Source organism: Crocuta crocuta, unplaced genomic scaffold (genome assembly GCF_008692635.1).
Source record: "Crocuta crocuta isolate KB4526 unplaced genomic scaffold, BGI_CrCroc_1.0 scaffold89, whole genome shotgun sequence".
Lineage (NCBI taxonomy): Eukaryota > Metazoa > Chordata > Mammalia > Carnivora > Hyaenidae > Crocuta > Crocuta crocuta.
Window position 1 is genome coordinate 4,778,696 of NW_027551559.1, and position 22,002 is coordinate 4,800,697.

Here is a 22,002-nt window from a genome sequence, read left to right on the forward strand (position 1 = left end):
ATATATAAATGAAGGATCTCTGACAGGGACTTTTTGCAAAATGCTTTTAGTTGATTATGTTTGAAAGGCTTACAAATAAGCACAACTCTCTGGGGATTGAAAAAAGAGAGAGAGAATTCACCAAAGTTTGCCCCACCGCCATCTAAAGGAACCCGATAAACAATTAGGTCGAGAGCCCCTCGGACCATTGAGAGGCTCCAGCCTCTGAAGGGGAGCATCTTTTTCCTCCCAAATTTAAGAGGCCTAACATACAACTCTTCACAACCCTCTGTCCTCTTGTTGTGGCTGAGCGAATTAATCCCATCTGGCAGGATTAGAAGTGTCATCACTGCTAAATTGTCTTGCTTCTACACTCAAGTGTTTGTTCTCCCCAAAGGAAGCCACAGAGGCACACCAGTCACTGATTCAACTTCATCCCTGGGGGGACTTAGGACTGTGATCCTGAGGTTTTGGGGAAGGTGCCTGCGCTGCGTGGGGTCCCCGCAGGGCTCTCTGACCTTCCTCCCCTCCTCTCTCTTCCTTGTCCCTCCTCCCCCCAGGAACAGCATCGCTGCCTCGGCCGTGTGCGTCTTCAACCTGAGCGCCATCTCCCAGGCCTTCAACGGGCCCTTCAAGTACCAGGAGAACTCGCGCTCCACCTGGCTACCGTATCCCAACCCCAACCCCAACTTCCAGGTAATTTCAGGGCGGTAACGGGCACTCCTTCCTCTGGAAAACACAGTCTTGTGTCAATGGTGTAAAGTCCAGTGCACGCACAGTGCAGCTGGGGCCTCCCCTGACCCTCCTGGACGTGCCCACACTCAGCCTGACTCATGGAACATGGCGAGGCCTTTTGTCAGCTGAGGTGCCTGGGCTGAAAGGGGGCCTTTTGTCAGCTGGGACACCCGAGGCTGAACTGAAAGAGGCCAGAATAAAGCAGCAGGCTGGGAACCCAAGCTTCAATTAGTGCTAATGATGGCGGACTCTGTGTCCCCAGAAGCTCTGATCCCTAATGAATGATGCCGTAGTGAATGGAGCCCAGGGCACAGAGCAGTGGAGACGCACAAACAGAATTAGGGCACTAATTGGTGAACGTGGGGAGATTTCCTGTCGGGGTGGGTGGGGCGTGATGGTGCAGCTGGGGCGAGAGCCGAGCAGATGGTGGCCATTAGCTTATGAATCACGAAATTACAGGATGTTTGAGCTATAAGGGGCTCTGCACGTCATTTACTCTCATCTTCCAACGTTCAGAAGAAGCTGGGACCCAAAGAAATGCGATTTCCTCATGTCTGGTCCATCGGCAGGTGTGGTAGTCCGCTCTGGCCGCCATAACAAAATACCACCGACTGGGCGGCTTGAACGACGGACATTTATTTTGTCACAGTTCTGGAGGTTGGAAGTCCAAGATCAAGGTTCTATCCAGTTCGGTTTCTGGTGAATCTCTTCTTCTCTTAAAAATGGCCACCTTCTCACTTTGTCCTCACATAGCCTTTCCTCAGTGACCAGGGAAAGACCCTAATCCTATGGGATCAAGAACCCACCTGTGTGGGGGCGCCTGGGTGGCTTAGCCGGTTAAGCGTCCGACTTTCGCTTAAAAAGAAAGAACATAATAGATATTACAACATCAAAGCAATACACTTAGTGAAGGTCAAATAATTTTTTCTGCAAGCTTCTAATAAACAATCAATTACAGTTGCTTTTAATAACCTGACCAATTTTGGGGCACCTGGGTGGCTCAGTCGATTAAGCGTCCAACTTCAGCTCAGGTCATGATCTCGTGGTTCGTGGGTTTGAGCCCCACGTCGGGCTTTGTGCTGACTGCCAGCTCAGAGCCTGGAGCCTGTTTCAGTCTGTGACTCCCTCTCTCTCTGACCCTCCCCTGCTCATGCTGTCTCTCTCTCTCTCCTAGAAATAAATAAAACATTAAAAAAAAAAAAAGAATTAAAAAAAAAAAGAACCCACCTGTGTGAACCCATTTAACCTTAATTACTTCCTTACAGACCCCGTCTCCACAGACAGCCACCTTGAGGGTTGGGGGTTCAACATATGCATCTGGGGGAGACACAAACATACAGACAACAGCAGCAGACTTCCCTTGAGGGCCTCCCTTCTGACAAGGAAGCTCATAAAATCATCATCGTCATCATCGTGCTTGTAATTTTTAGTACCACCACGTTCAAGACTCTGTTCTCCTCATGTTACATGCCGGCAACGGTGCTGTGATCAGTAACAATTCTCCCACAGACAGAGGGGCGCTGAGCCTCAGTGCTGAGAATCAGTCCAAGGATACTGGCTGATCGGTAGCTGAGCTGGGATCTCAACCCCAGTCTTCAGATGCAAAGCCCCAACCTCTTCTGGCCAAAAGACCATTAGTTACCGCAACTAATCAGTGTCAGAACTGGGTTCTGTACCCAGGCTTCCAAGTTCTGGTTCATTTATCATCCCAGCACCTAAAACTTCTGGCTTTTGAGAAAACTGGGAGTATAGAAAGGGTTCAATTATTTTATCCTCTCCTTGGACTTTGGTAGGGACCGTTCAATTCTAATTGTTTTGAAAGAATTTTTTAAATTAAATTTTTGGTAATTTAAGAGCATGGGATTGGGTACAGAGGGGTGTTTTTTTACAACCTCTTTACCATTTGCTGCTTTACTGGGACATTCCATCGGCGTCTTTCGTCTCTCATTCTCACCAATAAGATGAGGAAAGTGGGATACAAAGGCACAGGAATGCTTCAGGAGTAAACTTGGATAATATTGATTAATGTGCCTGCTGACTGTAGAATGTATTTGGAGAAGACGACTCTAAGGGACTGTTTATTGGGTGCCTTCCAGATGTCCCACATTGTGTTAAAGCTTTATGTACCTGCCTTGCTATCTCCTCCCCAGCTCTGTAAGGTAGGCATCGTTAACCCCACTTTAGAAGTCAGGAAGCTGAGTGATCAGATTTATATTGATTACCCCAGCCCCGCTACTATGAAAGTTCAGTACCAGTTCAGTACAAAGAGATTCATATTACAGGTCAAGCCAGCTAACAGCTTAGTGGGAACAAACCTGAATTAGCCAAGGCCCCTCATGGCATAGACGGTTTATGTCATTATTAACTAAACACTTACTCTTTGCCCCTTTGTTGAGTCTCTGCCTCTGAATTTCTCCCTGTCCTCAGATGATGGGGTACAGCATAACTGTTTAAGAAGGCCTTCCATCAAATCCTGAAGGTGGACTATATCATTCCCCTTAAGAAGAGTCTTTGTAAAGTCCTGAGTGTTAAACACAATTAATGAAGATAATCTATTTCTTATTTTATCCCTATATTTATAGTGTACTTTTAATGCCTTGATGTTTCTATTGCAAAAGTCTTCACAATGAACAGTGACTTAGTAAACCCATGATGCCTTCCACCTCTGGGCAGTAGATAACTTTTAGCCCCTTTATCTGAATATATTTGTAGCACGCAGCAAAATCTCTCATTTCCTAAGGCTACGGGCATCTGGTTTTATAATGCCAGTGTCACACCCAAAGGCTTACTCACGTTGATGAGCTGAGAGTAGGTTCATGCCCTGTAATGCATGAAGCTGGCACAAATGTGGCATTCGTTTCAGGCAAGAAGCTTGCTTAGCTGGGCTTAACTTGTTTGGGTAGAATTTAATATTGACAAGGAACTAAAATTTTAGATGATGACGATTCCTTGTGTAATTTCTGAACAAAATTGTACCAATGATTTTCTTCTGGTTTACCCTATTTGGTGGCCATGCTCACATAGGCGTCCTTACTGACACTCTTGAGAGCACATAGCTAGAACGGGGTAGGAATATGTTTTGAATGAAGGATCCCTGCACTAGTCATGTATATAGGGCCTTATGTTTGCAGTAACCAACAGTGAGAAGTGGTTCCATTTTTTCTATTCTTGTTTGCCTAGCGACATTTGGACTTTTATGCAGCATTTATAATGAGAACTAGCAAGTTAGAGGGGCCAAAATATGATTCAGATTCAGGAAGAAGAATGAGATAGGAAGGGCAGTGCATCACTTTGGAAGATTTAATACAGAAATCTCAATTGAGGACAATAACCAAACAGCACAAAATAGCATTTTTATCAGTTGCCATCTAGAAACCACTCTAAATAGCTCTATGAAAGCCTTACCCACATTAGAGCCTGCAGTCCAAGTCATCCTGGCCCTGAACTTCACAAGGAAAAGCATTGGTCAGTCACAGGAAACACCATCCAGTGGACAGACTCTGGAATTTTCTGTGCAGTTTTGACAACCACCAATCAGAAATGATGGAGACAAAATGGAAAGCAGACCCTTAAGTGGTCAGACAGATGAGGAGGCCATTGTTGGGTCAAATGAAGGGGTCAATGCACAGTGCACATTTGCAGCAAGATGGGAGGAGGAGGGTCAATAAGACCGGGCGCCCTGAGCACGAGGCTGGGTGGTCGCAGACCCACACGAAGCTCCAGCAAACTGGAGAGAGGATGGGACTTTTGTCTCTGGTGCAAACAAAGATGCAAGTATTCTAGCATTACAAAATTAGTAGAATACCTACCTTTATTACTTTCAGAAGTGTTAGCAAGGCAACCATTGTGTTTTGTAACCCACTTGAGGACAGGGACATTTGTCTTGTTTCCCTCTTGCACAGAGTCCCCAAGGTGTCATGCAGACATGTGTGGGAACCCAGTGTCAAGGCACAGCCCGAGAATTTGCAGTGCATTAGAGAGCTAGGTGGGTTACTTACGATCCAATATATAAGCCATAAATCTAAATAGCTTTCAAAATATGAAAAAGCATCCTTGGGTGGGATATTTATTATAGGCTGGAAAAATAAACTAAGACATTATAAAGTATAGTTCAAAATTAGTTCTTGGCCAACGATTGTGTTACCCAATTCCTATGTGTAGGAGTTTTTCCCGTACCATTCAGTAATTTCCCAGCACCATCTGGGCGTCCTACCATTCAACTCACTCTGACACTATTTACCAGAAGAGAGCATCAGATCTCACAGGTGCAAGGATCAGTTCTACAAGCTTCCTGCCCACCCCCTCGCCATTTCAGGCACTGATCTGAAGTCTGATTCCTCACCTGTGCTTCTGAACCATTGGTTATCAATAGAAAGTTCCAATGATCTTTACCCCAGTGTCAATTACTTTGCTAGTGGGACTCACAGAACTCAGAGAACCATTTTACTTACTAGATTACTGGTTTATTTAAAAAGATCTAACTCTGGAGCCTCCAGCTGCAAGTGATGCCCTGGGCAAGGTCTGGGTCAAGGAGCAGAGCTACTCCACACCATGCCCTCTCTGAGCCCTAAACCTCCACATCTTCACCCACTAGAAACCATCTGAACCCTGTACCTTTTGGGGTTTTATAGAGGCTTCATTACATAGGCAAGATTGATTCAATCGTTGGATAATGGTGATTAAACTCCATCTCCATCCCCTCTCCCCTCCCTGGAGGTCAGGGGTGAGCTGAAAGTTCCCTACCCTACCTAATTATGTGATTGGGTGTCCAGCCAGCTGGCCCAGAGTTACCTCGTTAGGGAGCTCTGTGTTGGAAAGCTGACAAAGACCAAATATGTATTTCTTACAGGTCACAATATCACAATGGCACTTCAGGTTGATGACTTAATATATGGGGTCCGGGGTAAAGAAATGATAAGCTCTAGTCCACAGAGGTCTCCTCTGGGTCTCGCAGACCTCTACATTCCTCAGGGGCAGCACGAGGTCCTCAGTTTTGTGTTATGACTCCTGATTTCTGTGATGCATTTAAAACACAAATCAACACTGCACATATGACACAAAACCTGTGTAAAACTTCACCCAACAAGTAGATAGCTAAGTGCCACCTGTGTGTCAGCAGTGCCATTGACTTCAGGAAGAGCAGTCTGGCAAACATAGAGTCATTCTCGGAACCAGAGCACACCTGGGCAGACCTCAGACCGAGGCTGGGAGAGCGCTTTTGCTTTGTAACACATTTGTTAACAGGCAATGTCCCTGTTCTGTAAGTGCTACTGTTAAGTATGATGGCTATGTGGAATCTCCTAGCACAGTCCCCTGCCCCACTAGCAGCTGCCTATGTATTCACCCATTGATTCCTTCCTTTATTTATTCATGGGTTTCCCTCTGGCCACTGAAACTCAGTGGACCATAGAATCGCCGTCCTGCTACGAGACAAATTTACCATTGGTTGAATGGCTTCTCTGTGCCAGGCACACTGTTTTGTTCCTTGGCATTTACAAGCGCCTTCAATTAATTTACAAATGCCTTCCACTGATGATCTCAGTTGGCCTCACAACTGCCCTTGTGAATTGAGTGGAGTGTTTTTGCAGTGACTTCATAGGCAGAGACAGAGGCAGAGAAGTAGCATCTTACCCGAGACTGCATGGCTCCCGGGGTGGCAGAGTGGAGCCCTTCACCTGACCGTGACCCCATCACTGTGGACCCATCGCCTTGTATATGGGCTTTCCCTCAAGGAAATGTGGTGTTATGCACTGGACAAGACTCGAAATCCATTTCTCTCTGATACTCTCTAATTTTACGACCAGCCTATCATTTTAAAGCACGTAGGGCATTTTATCAAGTGCTACAAGAAATATCATCTATTTTTAAAAAGCCATTTCCATCTTACACTTTTGCCCCTTTAACAAGTATTAGAAATGTCATGTTACAAACAGCAGTCTCGGATGGGATGGACAGGGAAGTTCATTTCCATCAAAGTTCCTTATGGGAAGTTCCTTTGTTGGCCCCAGGATTCAAGCTTATGAAAGAGCTGAGAAAGATCGGTGGGGATTCTCTGGTTGTGTGCTCTTCCCCATGAAAGCTTTTCTCTTTCCTACCCCACTTTCTACCTTATCCTTGCCAAAAGTCATCCTTCTCAGTACCCGCCCATCTCTCTACCGCACGGCTCTGGATTTCCTTCTCAGCAATTGCCAGGCCAGATTTTTCCCCTCCTTTCATATACCAGACCCATCTTCATGGTGGCTGTTCTGCCTGAACATCTCTTTCCTCCTCTTCTTCTTCCTGTTTTCTTTCTTTACCCTCTTCTGTCCCCCTCTCCCTTCCTCCCTTCCTCTGGCTTAGAGAAGGAGCACAAAGCAATGGAGCCACCGGTGCCTTGTACCCATATGAAATATACTGGAATAATATTATATAATTTACAGATTAAAATGGCCTAATTCCATCTCTATGGAATCCATATCTTGCTTATAGACCCACCATTCCAGTAGGGGTAATAATAGATCACTATGATGTTCTTAAGTGCTGCAGTTTCAATTTTTCAACCTGACTTATCGGACAGATGTAATAGTGTGCACTTGACCAGACGGCTTCTGTGGAACTTCAACAGGTGATGAGGAGTTGTCTTTCATATGTGTTTTCAAATTGAAATCAGCACAGGTTTCTACTGGATTGATTTTTAACATCTGGTCGTATCTTTCTGTAATGGAGTTGAAAGACTTTTTGGATGTGATGAGTTCAAATCTAGAATGGGAAGGATACTGGGGACTGGGACCTTGGGGAGAGCAGAGAAGCGCACATGTTTGCACACAGAAGTTCTTAACCTTCCAAGTCCCCCTCCTGCCGGCGTGGCCAAGATCAGCTATGCATGTCCACGTGGCCAGTCCCGTAATGGCCTGTTTTCCCTTCCAGTGTGGCACAGTGGACCAGGGCCTGTACATGAACCTGACGGAAAGGAACCTGCAGGATGCTCAGAAGTTCATCCTGATGCACGAGGTGGTCCAGCCCGTGACCTCGGTGCCCTCTTTCATGGAGGACAACAGCCGCTTTTCCCACGTGGCCGTCGACGTGGTGCAGGGCAGGGACATGCTTGTCCACATCATCTATCTGGCCACAGGTAGGATTCGGCACCTCCTCTGAGCAGTTTCCTACCTACCATCTTCTGCTTTCATGTTTTAAACCCTAAATATGTGATTTCTATGTGAAGCTGCGAGTCGGTCATCTTTCCTCTCCCAGAAAAACCCATGAAGCAACCTCATCTTCGTCATCCTCTGTGTTTCTCATAGGAAACTTAATTTCACTCCCTTTTTACATTAATCATTGGTCATAATTTTAGTTGGGAAGACAATGCCTGATTTCATAACTATCATTTCTTAACTACTCATAAAATAAGCCTTTTCTCGGAAAGAGCATTTGCATTTGCATAGTTGGAGACAATGGAATTGGAGGGCATAGTTGGGTGCAGTATTATCCTGGGATTGCCATAATGATTTTCAATTGATTCAAACAGTGCTTGCAAGATATTCCTGGTGTAGGATGTAGATAGAAGACTTTTGAAGAATATGTTTGGAGGCATAAACAACAAAATACTTTGAAGAAAAGCCGGCAACACTATTTATCAAATTATCGATGACAGCTAGCCATGTCTAGCTTCCAAGGTAACTAGCATACTAGAGGCAGGTCCCGCCTTGGTTTCTGGCACAGAGGAGGCTGCTTGAGACCAGCCTCAGTCACCATGTCTCAGATTGCACACCTGTTCAGCTTTTCCTTGCCTTCAGGTTGTCCTGTGCAGAGTCCCCTCACCATGGAGCCCATCTCCATCCTTACACCCTCCAGTGTCCTGTCTAATGACCGCTTTCTCACAGAACACACTTTCCATTGCTTTTGTTGTTTATAATATCTCATACCCATCTATGGGTTGATTTTATTCATAAAGTCACCAACATTGAATTTTTACTATTTTGTCATTCATATGAGCCCTAATGAGTCAGATGATGAACAGATGGAAATTTCTTGCTCTCTTGGGGACAACATATCATCATCCAGCCACTGAGGGGAATGATAGGGTGACAGGCTTATGGAGTGGACATGAATAGAGCCGTGGGCTAGTGAGTAACAAGGGGCTCTCCCAGAAGGTGACGTTTAAGCTGAGAGCTGACTAAGGAGAAAGACCTGGCCTTGCAGGAGGAGGGAAGTAGCAAAGGTACAAGAGGGGTCAGCCGGGGGGAGCCCCTGTGTTCTCAGGTAAGGACAGGGATGTGACTGTGGGATTGACAAAGGAGGCCGTGAGTGCCTCTGTGGTCAGGAGCGGGAAGGGAGTTAGGTGGCCATCCTTGATGAGTCTGAGGGAAGAGTTCAGAAGAAGTTAGGTGGAACATCCATGCCGAATAAGGCTTGGACGAGGGTTGATGTGGTAGCCCGAGGGACTGGGCGCTCAAGCCTGTGATGTGTTTTAAGAGAAGACAGAGAATTATCATTGCACTGTGTGTCTTGCTCATTAGAGCATAAGAATAAATCAGATCTTGGTTTTTGCCATTTTTATCCTAATACCCCACCAGAGAGTCTGATGTGTGGTAGGTTGAGGAATGAGTGAACTGGACCTTTCCAAAAGTTTCTCTAGTTTTCTTTCCTAAGTGTTCTGGTTGGTGCCATGGAGAATAGAGTCATCTTGGAATTCTAGGAAGCTGTGAGTCCCTTAGCAGTACCCGGGGGTGGAGATGGTGAAGGGAGATGAGGCTGGTCAGTCCAGAGCAGCCTGGGGCCTCAGCCTGAGGACTCTGACCTTCCCACAACCCAAGCCATAAGAAGGTGGATTTGCTTCCCTGTGTCTATGATGACTTGTAGTGAATTTCTAAGGGCATTCTCCTTGTCCGTTAATTTTGTCTGGTGTCTTAGTTCAGGCTGCTATAACAAAATACTGTAGATGGGGGAAAAGTGGGAGGCTTAAACCACGAATCTACTTCTCACTCTTCTGGAGGCTGGAAGTTCAAGATCAAGGTGCTCACCAATTTGTTTCCTGGTGAGAGCCCTCTTCCTCATTCAGTCTTCGTAGATGACCGTCTCCTTGCTGTGTCCTCACATGCTGGAAATAGACCATCTCTCATGTCTCTTGAAAAGAGTGCTAATCCCATTTATGAGGGCTCCACCCTCATGGCCTAATGACCTCTCCAAAGCCCCATCTCCAAATATCATCACCTTGAAGATCAAGATTACAGCATGAATTTGGGGAGAAGGCACATGTTCAGTCATTAGCAATGAGCAACTTTTCTACCACTTTTTAAAACTTGCCCATAGGAATAAAATATTTGAAAATCTTTTAAAATTTTTTTTAAGTTTACTTATTTTGAGAGAGAGACAAGAAAGTGAATCGAGGAGGGAGAGAGAGAGAGAGAGAGAGAAAATCCAAGGCAGTTTCAGCCCAATCATCACACGGAGCCCAATGTGGGGTGTGGGCTCACACAACCCTGAGATCACCACCTGAGCTGAAATCAAGAGTTGAACACTTAACTGACTGAGCCACCCAGGTGCCCCTTGAAGATCTTTACTGCAAACAAGAAGCTTGTGCAGAATCTTAAGTCCCATCAAAACAGACCAATTTGGGTAAATTATAGACTTGAGATGAAATTATGGTCAACATCCATGACGTTTAAAGAGTACATCCTTCTAGAAACTTGCTTGCCCCTGTCTGTTTTGAATGACCTCATGACCGGGGTGCTGCTCTCCCCTGAACCCCCTTCCACCGCCTCCCGCATGGTAACTAGGGGATTCGCTCTGACCGCAGTCGCTGGCTGCCTCAGGTTGTGTCGGCTCCAGGTTTGCAAATCTGATTCTCATAACGATGCACCACATGCCGTTCAGCGAATAGGTCTTACAGAGGTTTGCTTTTTTGTTCTACAGAACTGATTCAGATTTCAGTCTACAATTTACAAATCAAATCTTGGTATGCATCAAGATGTTGCTAACTGGCACCATGGGCTGGGATTGGGGGGAAGACGCCGTACCAGCGAACTCTCCTACAGTGACCATGTCTCACTAGTCGGGTAAAGGTCCCTTCCAGCAGAGAAATAACCATGGCTACACGGGGTCCTAAAGTGAGCAGTCCTCAAACCATGTACAGAGGTTTGGGACAGATTTCCAGTGGTGGCTCAGTGCAAAGATGGTATTTACATTTGTTTAGATGAGCTTGATAACTCTAACCATAGGACTTCTATAAATTACAAATTTCGTGTCTCAACCAAGCTCTGGATCTTTTTGTCTGCCTCTTATAGCACTGACTGATACATTTGGAAAGAAATACCTTCTTTTGTAGGTTTTAATTTAGAATAAAATTTAGTTTTAAATGATATTATTTTCAGTGATCCAACATATAGGGTTTTTTTCTTTGTTTCCAAGGAATTGAAATGGAAACATGGAATATTAGAATATTCCAAAATGCCAGTCTGTTTTTACTAAACCTGCTAAGAGCCGAGCAGTTTCTGGCAGGTAGGGACGACAAAGGTAGAGATTTTGACTTAAAATTCTAAAAGCTGATGTTGATATGGGCTCTTATTTATATCTTCCCAGTAGAGTTCCATCAAGGCAAACCAGGAACATTCCTCCTCTTTGATATTAAAGCTAATACTGAGCACATGTGACTGGGGCCCTTCCAGGCCTTTGCAGCACTTTCTGGACCTTTACCCAGGACTTCATAAATGCTCAACTGGTAGAGCGTGATGGTAGCACTCACAACTAGCGAACATGAAGCAGAGCGCTTCCTAACTTACTAATAAAATCAATTAGACAGCTTGGGTTTGGGAATCCAGATCTGGTGGTTAAGTGTGTTTTCTCCCCCAGCCCCTCCTTGATTTTACTTGAATTAACAGGAATTGAAGACAGCCTGCCAATGGCCACCTGAAAGTTGGTTTATTTTATTTGTCAGCATTATCTAAAAATCGAAGTGAAATAGACCTTAGCAATAGGGCGGCCCTGGTCTGTTAGTACAACTCCCGTCTCTGTCTCGTTGGAATGCCAGCCCGGGGTAGGCTCATTATCTGGGCTATGACTGTGCGTTGTTTTATAAGTTATCTCTTTGAAGGTCTTCTTAAGGCAAGAGGCAAAATGGCACGCGGTAACTCCTTTTAGAAAGCGTACGCCTGGACTTTGTAAGCGACTGTGTCTCACATCCACACGGTTACTCGCCTCCTCTCTGCAAAGATAACATTAGAGTCCTGTTGACCACTCATGTGTTGTGTGACTCTCCTCCTTACTTGATTCATGGAACACCATCTCTTCTGGCACTTCTGCCTGTGACATTCCTTTGCCGGATTCCATCTTCCCCGCTTGCCCTTCACATGCGACTGTGACTCAGGCTCTGCCCAGAGTCACGGAGCTTCTGGTCTACGCCACCTCCCTGGCAGTACCGTTCATTCCGTTTCAGGGTTTCTACCGGCCCTTCCAGGACGCCGTATATTCCTTGTATTTTTCCTTTGCCTCAGTTCCAGCGTGTCTGTGGATGAATGTGTATCTTTATTGCCCAGATCTGCGTCTCCTCCTGTATTCTCTCTCGTTCTTGTTCAGGCAGCATAGAGTTTTGAACCCTCTGCCACCTCTGCAAACCATCCATTTTATTTTTTTACAAAACTACTTATTCCCTTAATTCAAAACGCTTATTATTTCTAGTGTTCTTTTTGTTTGTTTGTTTGTTTATTTTGGGGGTGGAGGGACAGAGATAGGGATAGAGAGAGAATCCCCATGTGGATTCTCAAACCCATGAACCTTGAGATCATGACCTGAGCTGAAATCAAGAGCCAGACACTTAAGCGACTGAGCCCCCCAGGTGCCCCTAGAAATACTATTTTAAATCAATGTGTGTTCAACTTGAGAGTGGGTAAGACCTGGATTCTGACTTCGTATAGAGAGCTGGGATTATTTGGAATGATAAGAGAACTCATAACAAATGACAATTTTTGTTTTATTTTTAAAATTTTATTTTTATTATATTTAATTCAAGTACAGTTAACACACCATGTTACATTAGTTTCAGGTATACAACATAGTGATTCCAGATGTTTATACGTTATGCAGAAAGCTAGGATTTCTTTTTTTTTTTAATGTTTTATTTCTAGGAGAGAGAGAAAGACAGCGTGAGCAGGGGAGGGTCAGAGAGAGAGGGAGTCACAGACTCTGAAACAGGCTCCAGGCTCTGAGCTGGCAGTCAGCACAGAGCCCGATGCGGGGCTCGAACCCACGAACCGCGAGATCATGACCTAAGTGAAAGTCGGACGCTTAGCCGACTAAGCCACCTAGGCGCCCCATAGAAAGCTAGGATTTCTAACGGGCTTCCAGGTGAACTGAATGCTGTCCGTTTCTGGACCATATTTGAGCTGTTCTGGGAGAAATAATAATTTTCTTCCTTTTTTTAAAAAAAAATTTTTTTTTAAATTTTTAATTTATTTCTGAGAGAGAGGGACAGTGTGAGCAGGAGAGGATCAGAGAGAGAGGGAGATATAGAATCTGAAGCAGGCTTCAGGCTCTGAGCTAGCTGTTAGCACAGACCCGGACGCGGGGCTCAAACCCATGAACCATGAAATCTTGACCTGAGCTGAAGTTGGACACTTAACCAACTGAGCCACCCAGACTCCCCCGAAATAATAATTTTCTTGACCTAGAATCTCTCTACAACAGATGCACCTCATCTCTCTCTGAGATTAGGCGCTGACATCATTGTGACTGGCTTCTAATTGTGTGTGATGCAGATATAAACTCTGTTATCCAACTTGAGACTACCAGATATGCTCACTGTTCCTGATTCAGAATAGACGAGCACTGGGTGTAGCCAGGTGAATTTTTAAAACCCAAAGATAAAGAAAGGATTATTGAGGCATTGAGGAGCAAAAATAACTACAAATGGAAAAGGCGGGAAAAAAAAGTTAGGTGGTCCCAGAATGCGCTCCAGCTGTGTGAATCTGAACCACGGTCAAAACTATTCTGAGACAAAGAAAATGTGAATCATGGATATTACCCTCAACCAGAAATAGAGGATAGTTAGGCACTTCCCCAAATGAGAAAACCTCAGGCAGCAGAATGCCAGGGGTCTATTCTACAAGCACAAAACCAGACTCGTTCCTGCTTCGATTCAGCTGAACAAATGCTAGAGAAGCTTTGAGAAAGAATGGAAAACAAAAGAAAGCAATGGAAATCTTAAGACCAGGTTGCAGGCACAGCAATCTGCACAGTAACTGGAGGAAAATTCAATGTGACTCAAGGGTTTTATTCTAGGATAATCTTTCCTTCAGAAGTAAAGGCACACGGAGGCTTCAGGGGACCCAACGTGTGTGATTCCTACCTTGAAAGCAGAAAACCTGGATTTCTAGCCAAAGAAAAAAATCATGGAAAGAAGTCAAGGAAGAAGGACAGGTAGTGAGAGGAGAATCCTTTTTAATTTCAGATAGAGAGAAATGAAGATAGAGACGGTTAACCAGCGCTCTGAGAGTTGGTGGAGCCCAGCATGTCAGGAAAACTTAGGGAAACCCTACGCATTGGACATCCCTTCTGTTGGCTTGCTTTATCCTGAACCCTCAGCCATTTGCTCTGTCTCAGCCGCCACCATGACTGATAGATTCCTTGCAGGACTGTGGGATTCTTCCAACTGATGCCTACTGGCTGGTGGCCAAGCACCCCCAGCCACCTCTGAACCTGGATGAGACACTACACCACTCGCATGGGATCCAGCTTCTAAGCAGGTGCAAAAAGGATGGAGAGATGCACCCAGAAAGGCAGGGAGCTCAACTCCCTGTGAGGTGAGCTTCAACCAATGAGATGCAGGGCATGGGAAGAAACGAGCTGATAAATTTTGCTTCCTCTAAATGTGGTGCCGTCCGTCCTGACGTCTATGGAGCAGCCCATTGTCCTGCTCTCCTCTTCTCCGCCTTCTCTCCCCACACCTGTCATGTTAGAGTCCCTGCTGAGTCTTCTAATCTTCCTCTGGCTTGTTGCCCATGATCAGCAGTGATTGAAAGTTGCCTTGGGTAGCCAAGTGCTACGATCTGTGGTCAGAAGAATTACACACCATTTGTCTTCACCCCACCTTTTCATATAAATCCTGGCTGATGTTCAGATGTGATGTATCTCGTTAAGGTTTCATGGTAGTTACTAGAGCTGAAGTACAGAGTCTCCTGTTCCCGGACCTGCTGTCCTCCTTAGACAGAGAGCTAGGTAGCACGCCGTCGTTTCTGTGGGAAAGGACGTCATACCTGCAAAGAGGTTCTGTGATGTCCGTCCAGTGCCCCACGTCTCACTTCTGCAGAGGGACAGAGGGACCCTTTCTCCCTGGAAACTTTGCAAAGTGATGACCTCAACAATGCGCCATCCCCCCTCTCTCTCCTCCTTCCATTCTTATTACTGTGACCAAGATGTGTGTTGTTTTCCTGACCAAAGGGACAAACACAACCTGTCAGGAGAATCCTCCTGTCACCCTATAGGCAGTGAGGTGGCTGCGTCTCTCCCCCGGGGGGCGCCGCCTCTCTGACTCAGTTGTTCAGACCCCTGGGGAGTATCCAGGAGACCCTCAAGAAGGAATTGCCCACTGCATGGGGTTGGCATGGACCTCTGGACACAGCATCAGGATGAGGTTTTGTATTTCCTTCAAGAATGCAAGGAGTGGGGCGCCTGGGTGGCTTAGTCGGTTAAGCGTCCGACTTTCGCTTAGGTCATGATCTCGCGGTTCATGGGTTCGAGCCCCGCATCGGGCTCTGTGCTGACTGCCAGCTCAGAGCCTGGAGCCTATTTCAGAGTCCGTATCTCCCTCTCTCTCTGACCCTCCCCTGCTCACGCTGTCTCTCTCTCTCCTAGAAATAAATAAAAATATTTAAAAAAAAAAAAAAGAATGCAAGGAGCAGCGCACCTCCACGTTGTAGGTGGGCATTCGTGCAATATGTGAAGTTGCTGTCGACGGGCTTAACACAGTCATTGTCTCCGCTGTTCAATCAGAAAAAATAAATCGTTCTTAGTACTATAAAATCCTGGAATGGTTTGATGCTGTTATGTTAACTACTTGAATCTGTGCACTAGGAAAACCCAGGTTCCCCTCAGATGGCCAGAGTGCCCTGGTCCTTTGTCCCTTGAAGGGGATGGTGTTCAGAGTAAATCTTTCTGTGATGCTTTCATCTAACATAATGGCCATTGTGACGGGGGCTTTGCAGAGGCGGCAGGTCATGTGGACCAAAGCGGAGCCCCATCTGATCAGACAGTCAGAGTACGTGGAGGCTTGTCTGTGCCTTCATTTTGAACATCTCCCTTTTTCAAGCACTAGTCTGCTAACTAGTAGAAATAATGTTTGCCCGGCAGTGATGACCAGTCCCTCCTGAGTGGATTTAAGCCTTGGCCTCTAGGCCATCAAATTCTAAAAGCAGAAAGCAGGCCCTTAGAAGGACCAGGGAGGACTAAGTACAGTCTCCACTGCATGATAAAATGTCATTAACAATGACATTATATATAGGCTTTCATCCTGAAGAGGTTGCACAGCAGAGTGGCTGGAAGAAAAAAACACCCCATCATTCCTTTGCAAATTAGCCTTCTGAAGAGGAAATGTGGGTAGAAAAATCCCTTGGTGTGAAAGGGATTTGACAGACCTGGGCGTGAGAGAGCACCAAGGTAGAGAGAGAGCACGGGTACCTATTAGTATTCCCGCCAGAAGCCATTAGAAAAAGTGGGCTCTCCCCAAATCACCAGGGTGAATTAACACTGCGCCTCCCTCTACCAGGAAGCCTGCAGCAAACTGTGATTTGGGTAAACAGCCCGATACTGTGGTGCCGTTATTGACAGTGTGCAGGTCTGCAAACATACCTGCCGTGGACGGAAGGAAATAGTACTTGTCATTTGCAGAGATGCCAGCAGAAAATTTGCTTTTAATTTTTGTCTTCCAAAAAATAGCATAGCTTCACAGTGAGATTAAAAATCTGTTCAGTTATTGGTTGGCTTATAGAATGTTCATTCCTCTTCCCTTTTGAAACATAGAGATGGGCACACTGATGTTTCTTAAATAAGGTATTTCATCGTCTTTAAATAGAATTGCCCATGCGAAAAGATGTTGAGGGGGTCTTATCAAGGAACCATACAATTTGCATGGCGTTAAGATGGGGTGGTGTTCCAAGCTGATGTCCTTAGGGACCAGTGCTGTCCCGACTTGATTCTATCTGACTTACCCATTGAGTAAATCAGTATTTGCTCAGGGAGGCTGAGGACGTGACTTTTCCTAATGGAACCTTGTATGAAGAATGGAGACCACCGAATGTAACCAACCCCTAAATCAAGAAAGCCTGAAATGATAATTACATAGGCAGTTACACAGGTAGACCAGAGAAAAATCAATGTGAAGTACAAGTTCCTTCTCTCTCTCTTTTTTTTTTTTTTTTTTCNCTAGTCAAGTATAATATTTTCTTTCTTTTTTTTTTTTTTTTTTGCCTTGGATGACCTTAGAAAATGCTAAATAATTGCCAAATGTGCTGGTAGGTGGAAGGTGGGAAGCCTTCTGTCCGTCTGTCCATCTAGCCATCCTTCTTATCACCCAGCCCCACTGTCATTACTGTAACCCCAAACATGAAAGAAAAAAAACTCTGCTTTTGACTTTATGTCACTCTTTAAGAATGTTCAATGCAAATCAGTCAACTTTCTGACCCACCACTTTGTGTGTTCCTAAAGACTACAGAAGCTTAACTCAGTTTGCAATTAAAAATAAATATTTTTAATGTTTGTTTTTGAGAGAGAGAGAGAGAAAGAGAGACAGACCATAAGCAGGGGAGGAGCAGAGAAGGACACATACACAGAATCCGAAGCAGGCTCCAGGCTCTGAGCTGTCAGCACAGAGCCTGATGCGGGGCTCAAATCCACAAAGTGTGAAATCATGACCTGAGCCGAAGTTCGATGCTTAATCAACTAAGCCACCCAGGTGCCCCCTCAGTTTGAAAATTGTAAAGACCTTTGAGATAAAAACAATGTCCAGGAGAGCGATTCTTGTCATCTGTTTTTAGTCTAACTCTTTTTATTTTTTATTTTTTTATATTTTGTTTGTTTTTGAGAGACAGAGTAGGATAGAGCATGAGTGGGGGAGGGACAGAGAGAGAAGGAGACACAGAATCTGAAACAGGCTCCAGGCTCTGAGCAAACATTCAGCACAGAGCCTGACGCGGGGCTCGAACCCCACTAACCATGAGATCATGACCTGAGCCGAAGTTGGACGCTCAACCGACTAAGCCACTCAGGCGCCCCAGTCTAACTATTTTTAAAAAATGTTTATTTACTTTGAGAGGAAGAATGAATGGAGGAGGGGCAGAATGAGAGGGAGAGAGAATCCTAAGCAGGCTCCACGCTGTCACCACAGAGCCCAATGCAGGGCTCAATCCTGTAAACTGTGAGATCATGACCTGAGCAAGAGTCAGAAACTTAACCAGTTAAGCCATGCAGGTGCCCCATGTTTTTAGTTTAATAAACTATTGTGCTCCAAACGGAGTATAATGAAACTGATCAAATATATGATCTTTTTTTATTTGAGGAATGAAACTTGAGTTGGAAGAAAGGAAAGGAGAATTTGCTCAAGGAAAATTTGTTTCTTCAACTGGAAAATATGTGTGAAGCATTGCTACCATGTGACGCTAAAATACTCAAGCGTAGTCAGGAATCAATAAGAGTCCTTTACAATAACCCTGAACTTAGACCAGTAGAAGTTGGTTTTCACGCTCTCAGAACAGATAGGAGATTTTAGAGGCCTCGGTTTTCATATAATTGTGCCCAAAAGTAAAAAGCCCACTAATTAATTGTCTAAATACTAAAATACATTTATGGGATTTTGGAATAATAATTAAAAATTTCACCTGTAGTATTGAAAGAGAATAATTATCACAGTAGAAGCTTCATTGATAGGGTCCTCATTGATATGATCGCCTGATTAATTTTTAAAATCCGATCTTGGCTTCCACAAAAGCACACTGGTTCAATGTGAAAAAGAGTGGTCCTGACTTGTCCTTGATAAGTTGGGTCTTTAAAGCCAATCTTCACAATGAGTTGCTGCTGTTTGAGTTAAACAATAATTTTTTTCTTTCATGTAGAAATTTTATTGATTGCGCAATGTTGGCATTTTTTAAAATCCTGTTCAGCGTTAGTTTATTTCTGCACGGACTGGAGAAGAGCCAGTTGTTCTGGTCTTTAGTGAACTGCTGACCTGTTATGGTTTGCCTGGCAGGCTGACTTCAGGAATCTCTTTCCAAGGTGGGTCCTTAACGCGTCCCCCTGGGTTCCTCAGATTCCTTCCCGGCCTTGGGCACAGAGCATGCTGGGAGCAAGAAACCACAGGCTCAGTGCCGCTCATCTCACCTGGCTGGGCTCTGGACTGTCTCCTGGTTTCAGTGACAGAGCCTTTGACATCTTCTCTCCCGAGAGGTGATTCAGTCTTTTCTCCAGTGTGTGAGTTTTGTCCTGCGCCCTCTGACACCCTCCCTCCCAGGAGTCAGGCCACTGCTCATGTGCCCTGAGGAGGTCCTGCCCCATCTCCGGACATGGACCTGTTGCCCCTCGTCCCCAGTCCTGTGTTTCCTGCTGTCTGATTGGGACCCTCACCATGGCCTTCGTGGATGCACAGTGTATAACTAGTGTTATGTTTTGGCTGTTTCTCAAATAGTCAAATCTTAATTATGGAAAAACAGTGAATTTTGTTAGGACTCATAATTTTGCCTTCTTCCTGAGTGAGAACTGGGCTGGGATGCCACATAGATCACAGACTAAACCCACGAAAAGATTTGGGGAGCCACACTGGAGAGTCAGCACAGAAGCCAGCAAGCTGAAGGGCTCTGGAATCTGCCCTTCAGGGTGGAGCCTCTGATCTTGGAAGTGTCACATGTGAGCCCATTTCTCTGCATAGAACAACAGAAAATATGCATCCCACCTGCCTGTTGGATCCAGCTGGGGCTGTCCTGACCCTGGATATTTGGCTCCTTATCTCACATCCCAGCTTCACATGTGTTTGGAGGTCTACACTTGTCTTCTGCTAAAAAAAATCTCTGGTCTTCCACTCACAGAGTTCTGTCTATGTCAGGTGGCATATGTTCCCTTGAGCTGTCAGCACATCTCAAAAAACAAGATGGCTGCCTGGTGGGGAAGGACAGGTGGGTCTTCCTTAGGGAAGGCACAGAATATGGAAAACATAAAGCTATCTGTAGAAAGACATGAGGCATTTGAAAGGTGAGAAATTTAAATTCGCTGGAGTTGTGGGTGGAGAGACAGGAGATAAAGCTGAAAGATAGGATGCGTCACATTGAAATTTTTATCCCAACAAATGAATTCAGAATTTCAGATGCATGAACAGATTTGAGCCAAAAGGGCAGAGACATGGCTCCATTTTGAATATGGAGAGTTCCAGTTGCATGTGGGTGGTCTGGTAGTTGGAAGTCCTTTTTGAAAGCGAAAGAGAAAAGTTTGGGTCAGTAATAGAGACCTCAGCTCAGCTTTGAGGCCATAGGAATGGATAAGGTCATGCCTGGGGAAAGTGCATGACATTGTAGCCACCAAATAGCTTGAAGCATCAGGTACTAGTTCATAATTAGTGTAATGTAGCAATTCAGAAAAATGATAATTTTTATTCCACTGAGTAGTGAGCTCTCTTTTTCTTTTGAATTAATGTTGCAAAAGTACAAAAGTGCTTAGCATAGATTTTTCTCAACCATCCCGACTCACACTAATGGGACCAGACGCAGTGTAAATTTCACCAGTGGGGTGACAGTGTGATTTAGACTCTGTGTTCCTGCTGGTGACTGTCAGAAAAGGGCTGCCGACGCTGCCAGCTGGGTGGCTGTTTTGTAATTTAGATACAATAAATCTAAGGCAAGTAATTTCCTTCTAGAAACTTGAATTGCCTCCTTAGTGGGAAGATGAGAGTTAGATTTAAGTGGTGTGGTCAGAGGAGAGTTTGGAGAGGACACCCAGAGGGCTGGATTGATCGCTCTCATTTTAAATGTAATACTGTTTTTATTCACAGGAAATTCCAGTGATAAACTTCCTATAAGCATCAGCTTATGATTTTGCGTACTTAAAGGAGTGTTTGGTCTGGTGTGCTTTTCTGTAAGGCAGTAGAGGTTGTCGGGATTGAGGTGGGATCTCCCCTCCAGCTTTGGGTGTGGTGAGGACGGACAGAGCCAGGGCCCTGCTTAGTTTAGACAAAACTTGAGCAGGGCTTAGAATCCATGAGCTGGAAGTGGCAAGAAAATACCACTAGTGGCTTCTTACATGATGTGCCCTGCGTGCCAGGCACCCTTCAAGCCTTCCGCACAGAGAAGCTCACCGTGTGGTCCCCAACCTGTGGGCTGGGCCCCGGGGGGAAGGAGACACAGAGTGTGACTGGCCCTGCTCTTGGCCACGTGGACTATAAGTGTTGGAGCCGGGAATCTAACCTGGGCCATGGGGCCCCAGGGTTCACAGTCTGAACTGTGTGCTCTGCTTGAGCACCTACTGTGTGCCAGGCACCATTCCAGATGCCCGCGAGATCACAGTGACCAAGGCCGGCTACATCCTCCAGGACCAGCGTCCCTGGAACTTATACACCAAGTGCGAGATGCAGGAATATGGTTTAAAATAATACATTGGGGTGGGAGAACGTTGCATATAATTTATGCCTAAGATGCCTCCACTGGCTAACATATTCTTTTGGGGAAAAAGAATAAGCCATTACTTGAATCTGACAAACTGAGTTAATTAAAATCTCCCTTTTCAGCATATAGGAACCACGAAGACCTGTTTTCCTCTTTAAATTCCCTTTTAGTCTGTAAATGCAATGCTGAGCTCCCACTGCCAAAACGAGTTTAATTCATTTGCCCAATTAGGAGTTAAAAGAAAGAACTTTCATAACATATTAGCTGCCTGCTACTTTGGGATAATGACCAGCAGAATTGATGAACTTTATATAATGATCTGTTGCCATGGCAACATGCTGCCCAGTGAGTGAAAGAGGGCATTTCATCATTACCTCACCGATAATGGTTGGAACAGTAACGGATGCAAATACAAAAGTCTTTCTTTTACTCCGCAGCAGCTCTGGGTCAATGGGACAAAACAATAAAATGTCCTTTGGAAACAGTGGCAGAGAATCAAATAGAGTCAAAGGCACAATTGGAAAGAAAATAATTTAGCTTTCCAGGTTCGTGGTCTTAGTGTCCACAGTGAATCTCCACCTGGCCACTGATAACCATCGTGAGAATGCCGTGTGTCCATTTCGTGAGTTTAATTTCCGTACTGGATTCAGCACACAGCAAGCTCAATAATAAACACTCCCTT

The 22,002-nt window shown here is 45.1% G+C and overlaps 1 protein-coding gene across 1 annotated transcript in view; it reads left to right on the forward strand.

Annotated features, from left to right (window-relative positions):
* SEMA5A (semaphorin 5A) overlaps nt 1-22,002 on the forward strand; it is a 368,380-nt gene that overhangs the window by 223,638 nt on the left and 122,740 nt on the right. Inside the window, exons 9-10 of the mRNA XM_077749424.1 lie at nt 540-675; nt 7,621-7,825. Coding sequence (XP_077605550.1) covers nt 540-675; nt 7,621-7,825 — 341 coding nt within the window. The remainder of the gene's footprint in view (nt 1-539; nt 676-7,620; nt 7,826-22,002) is intronic.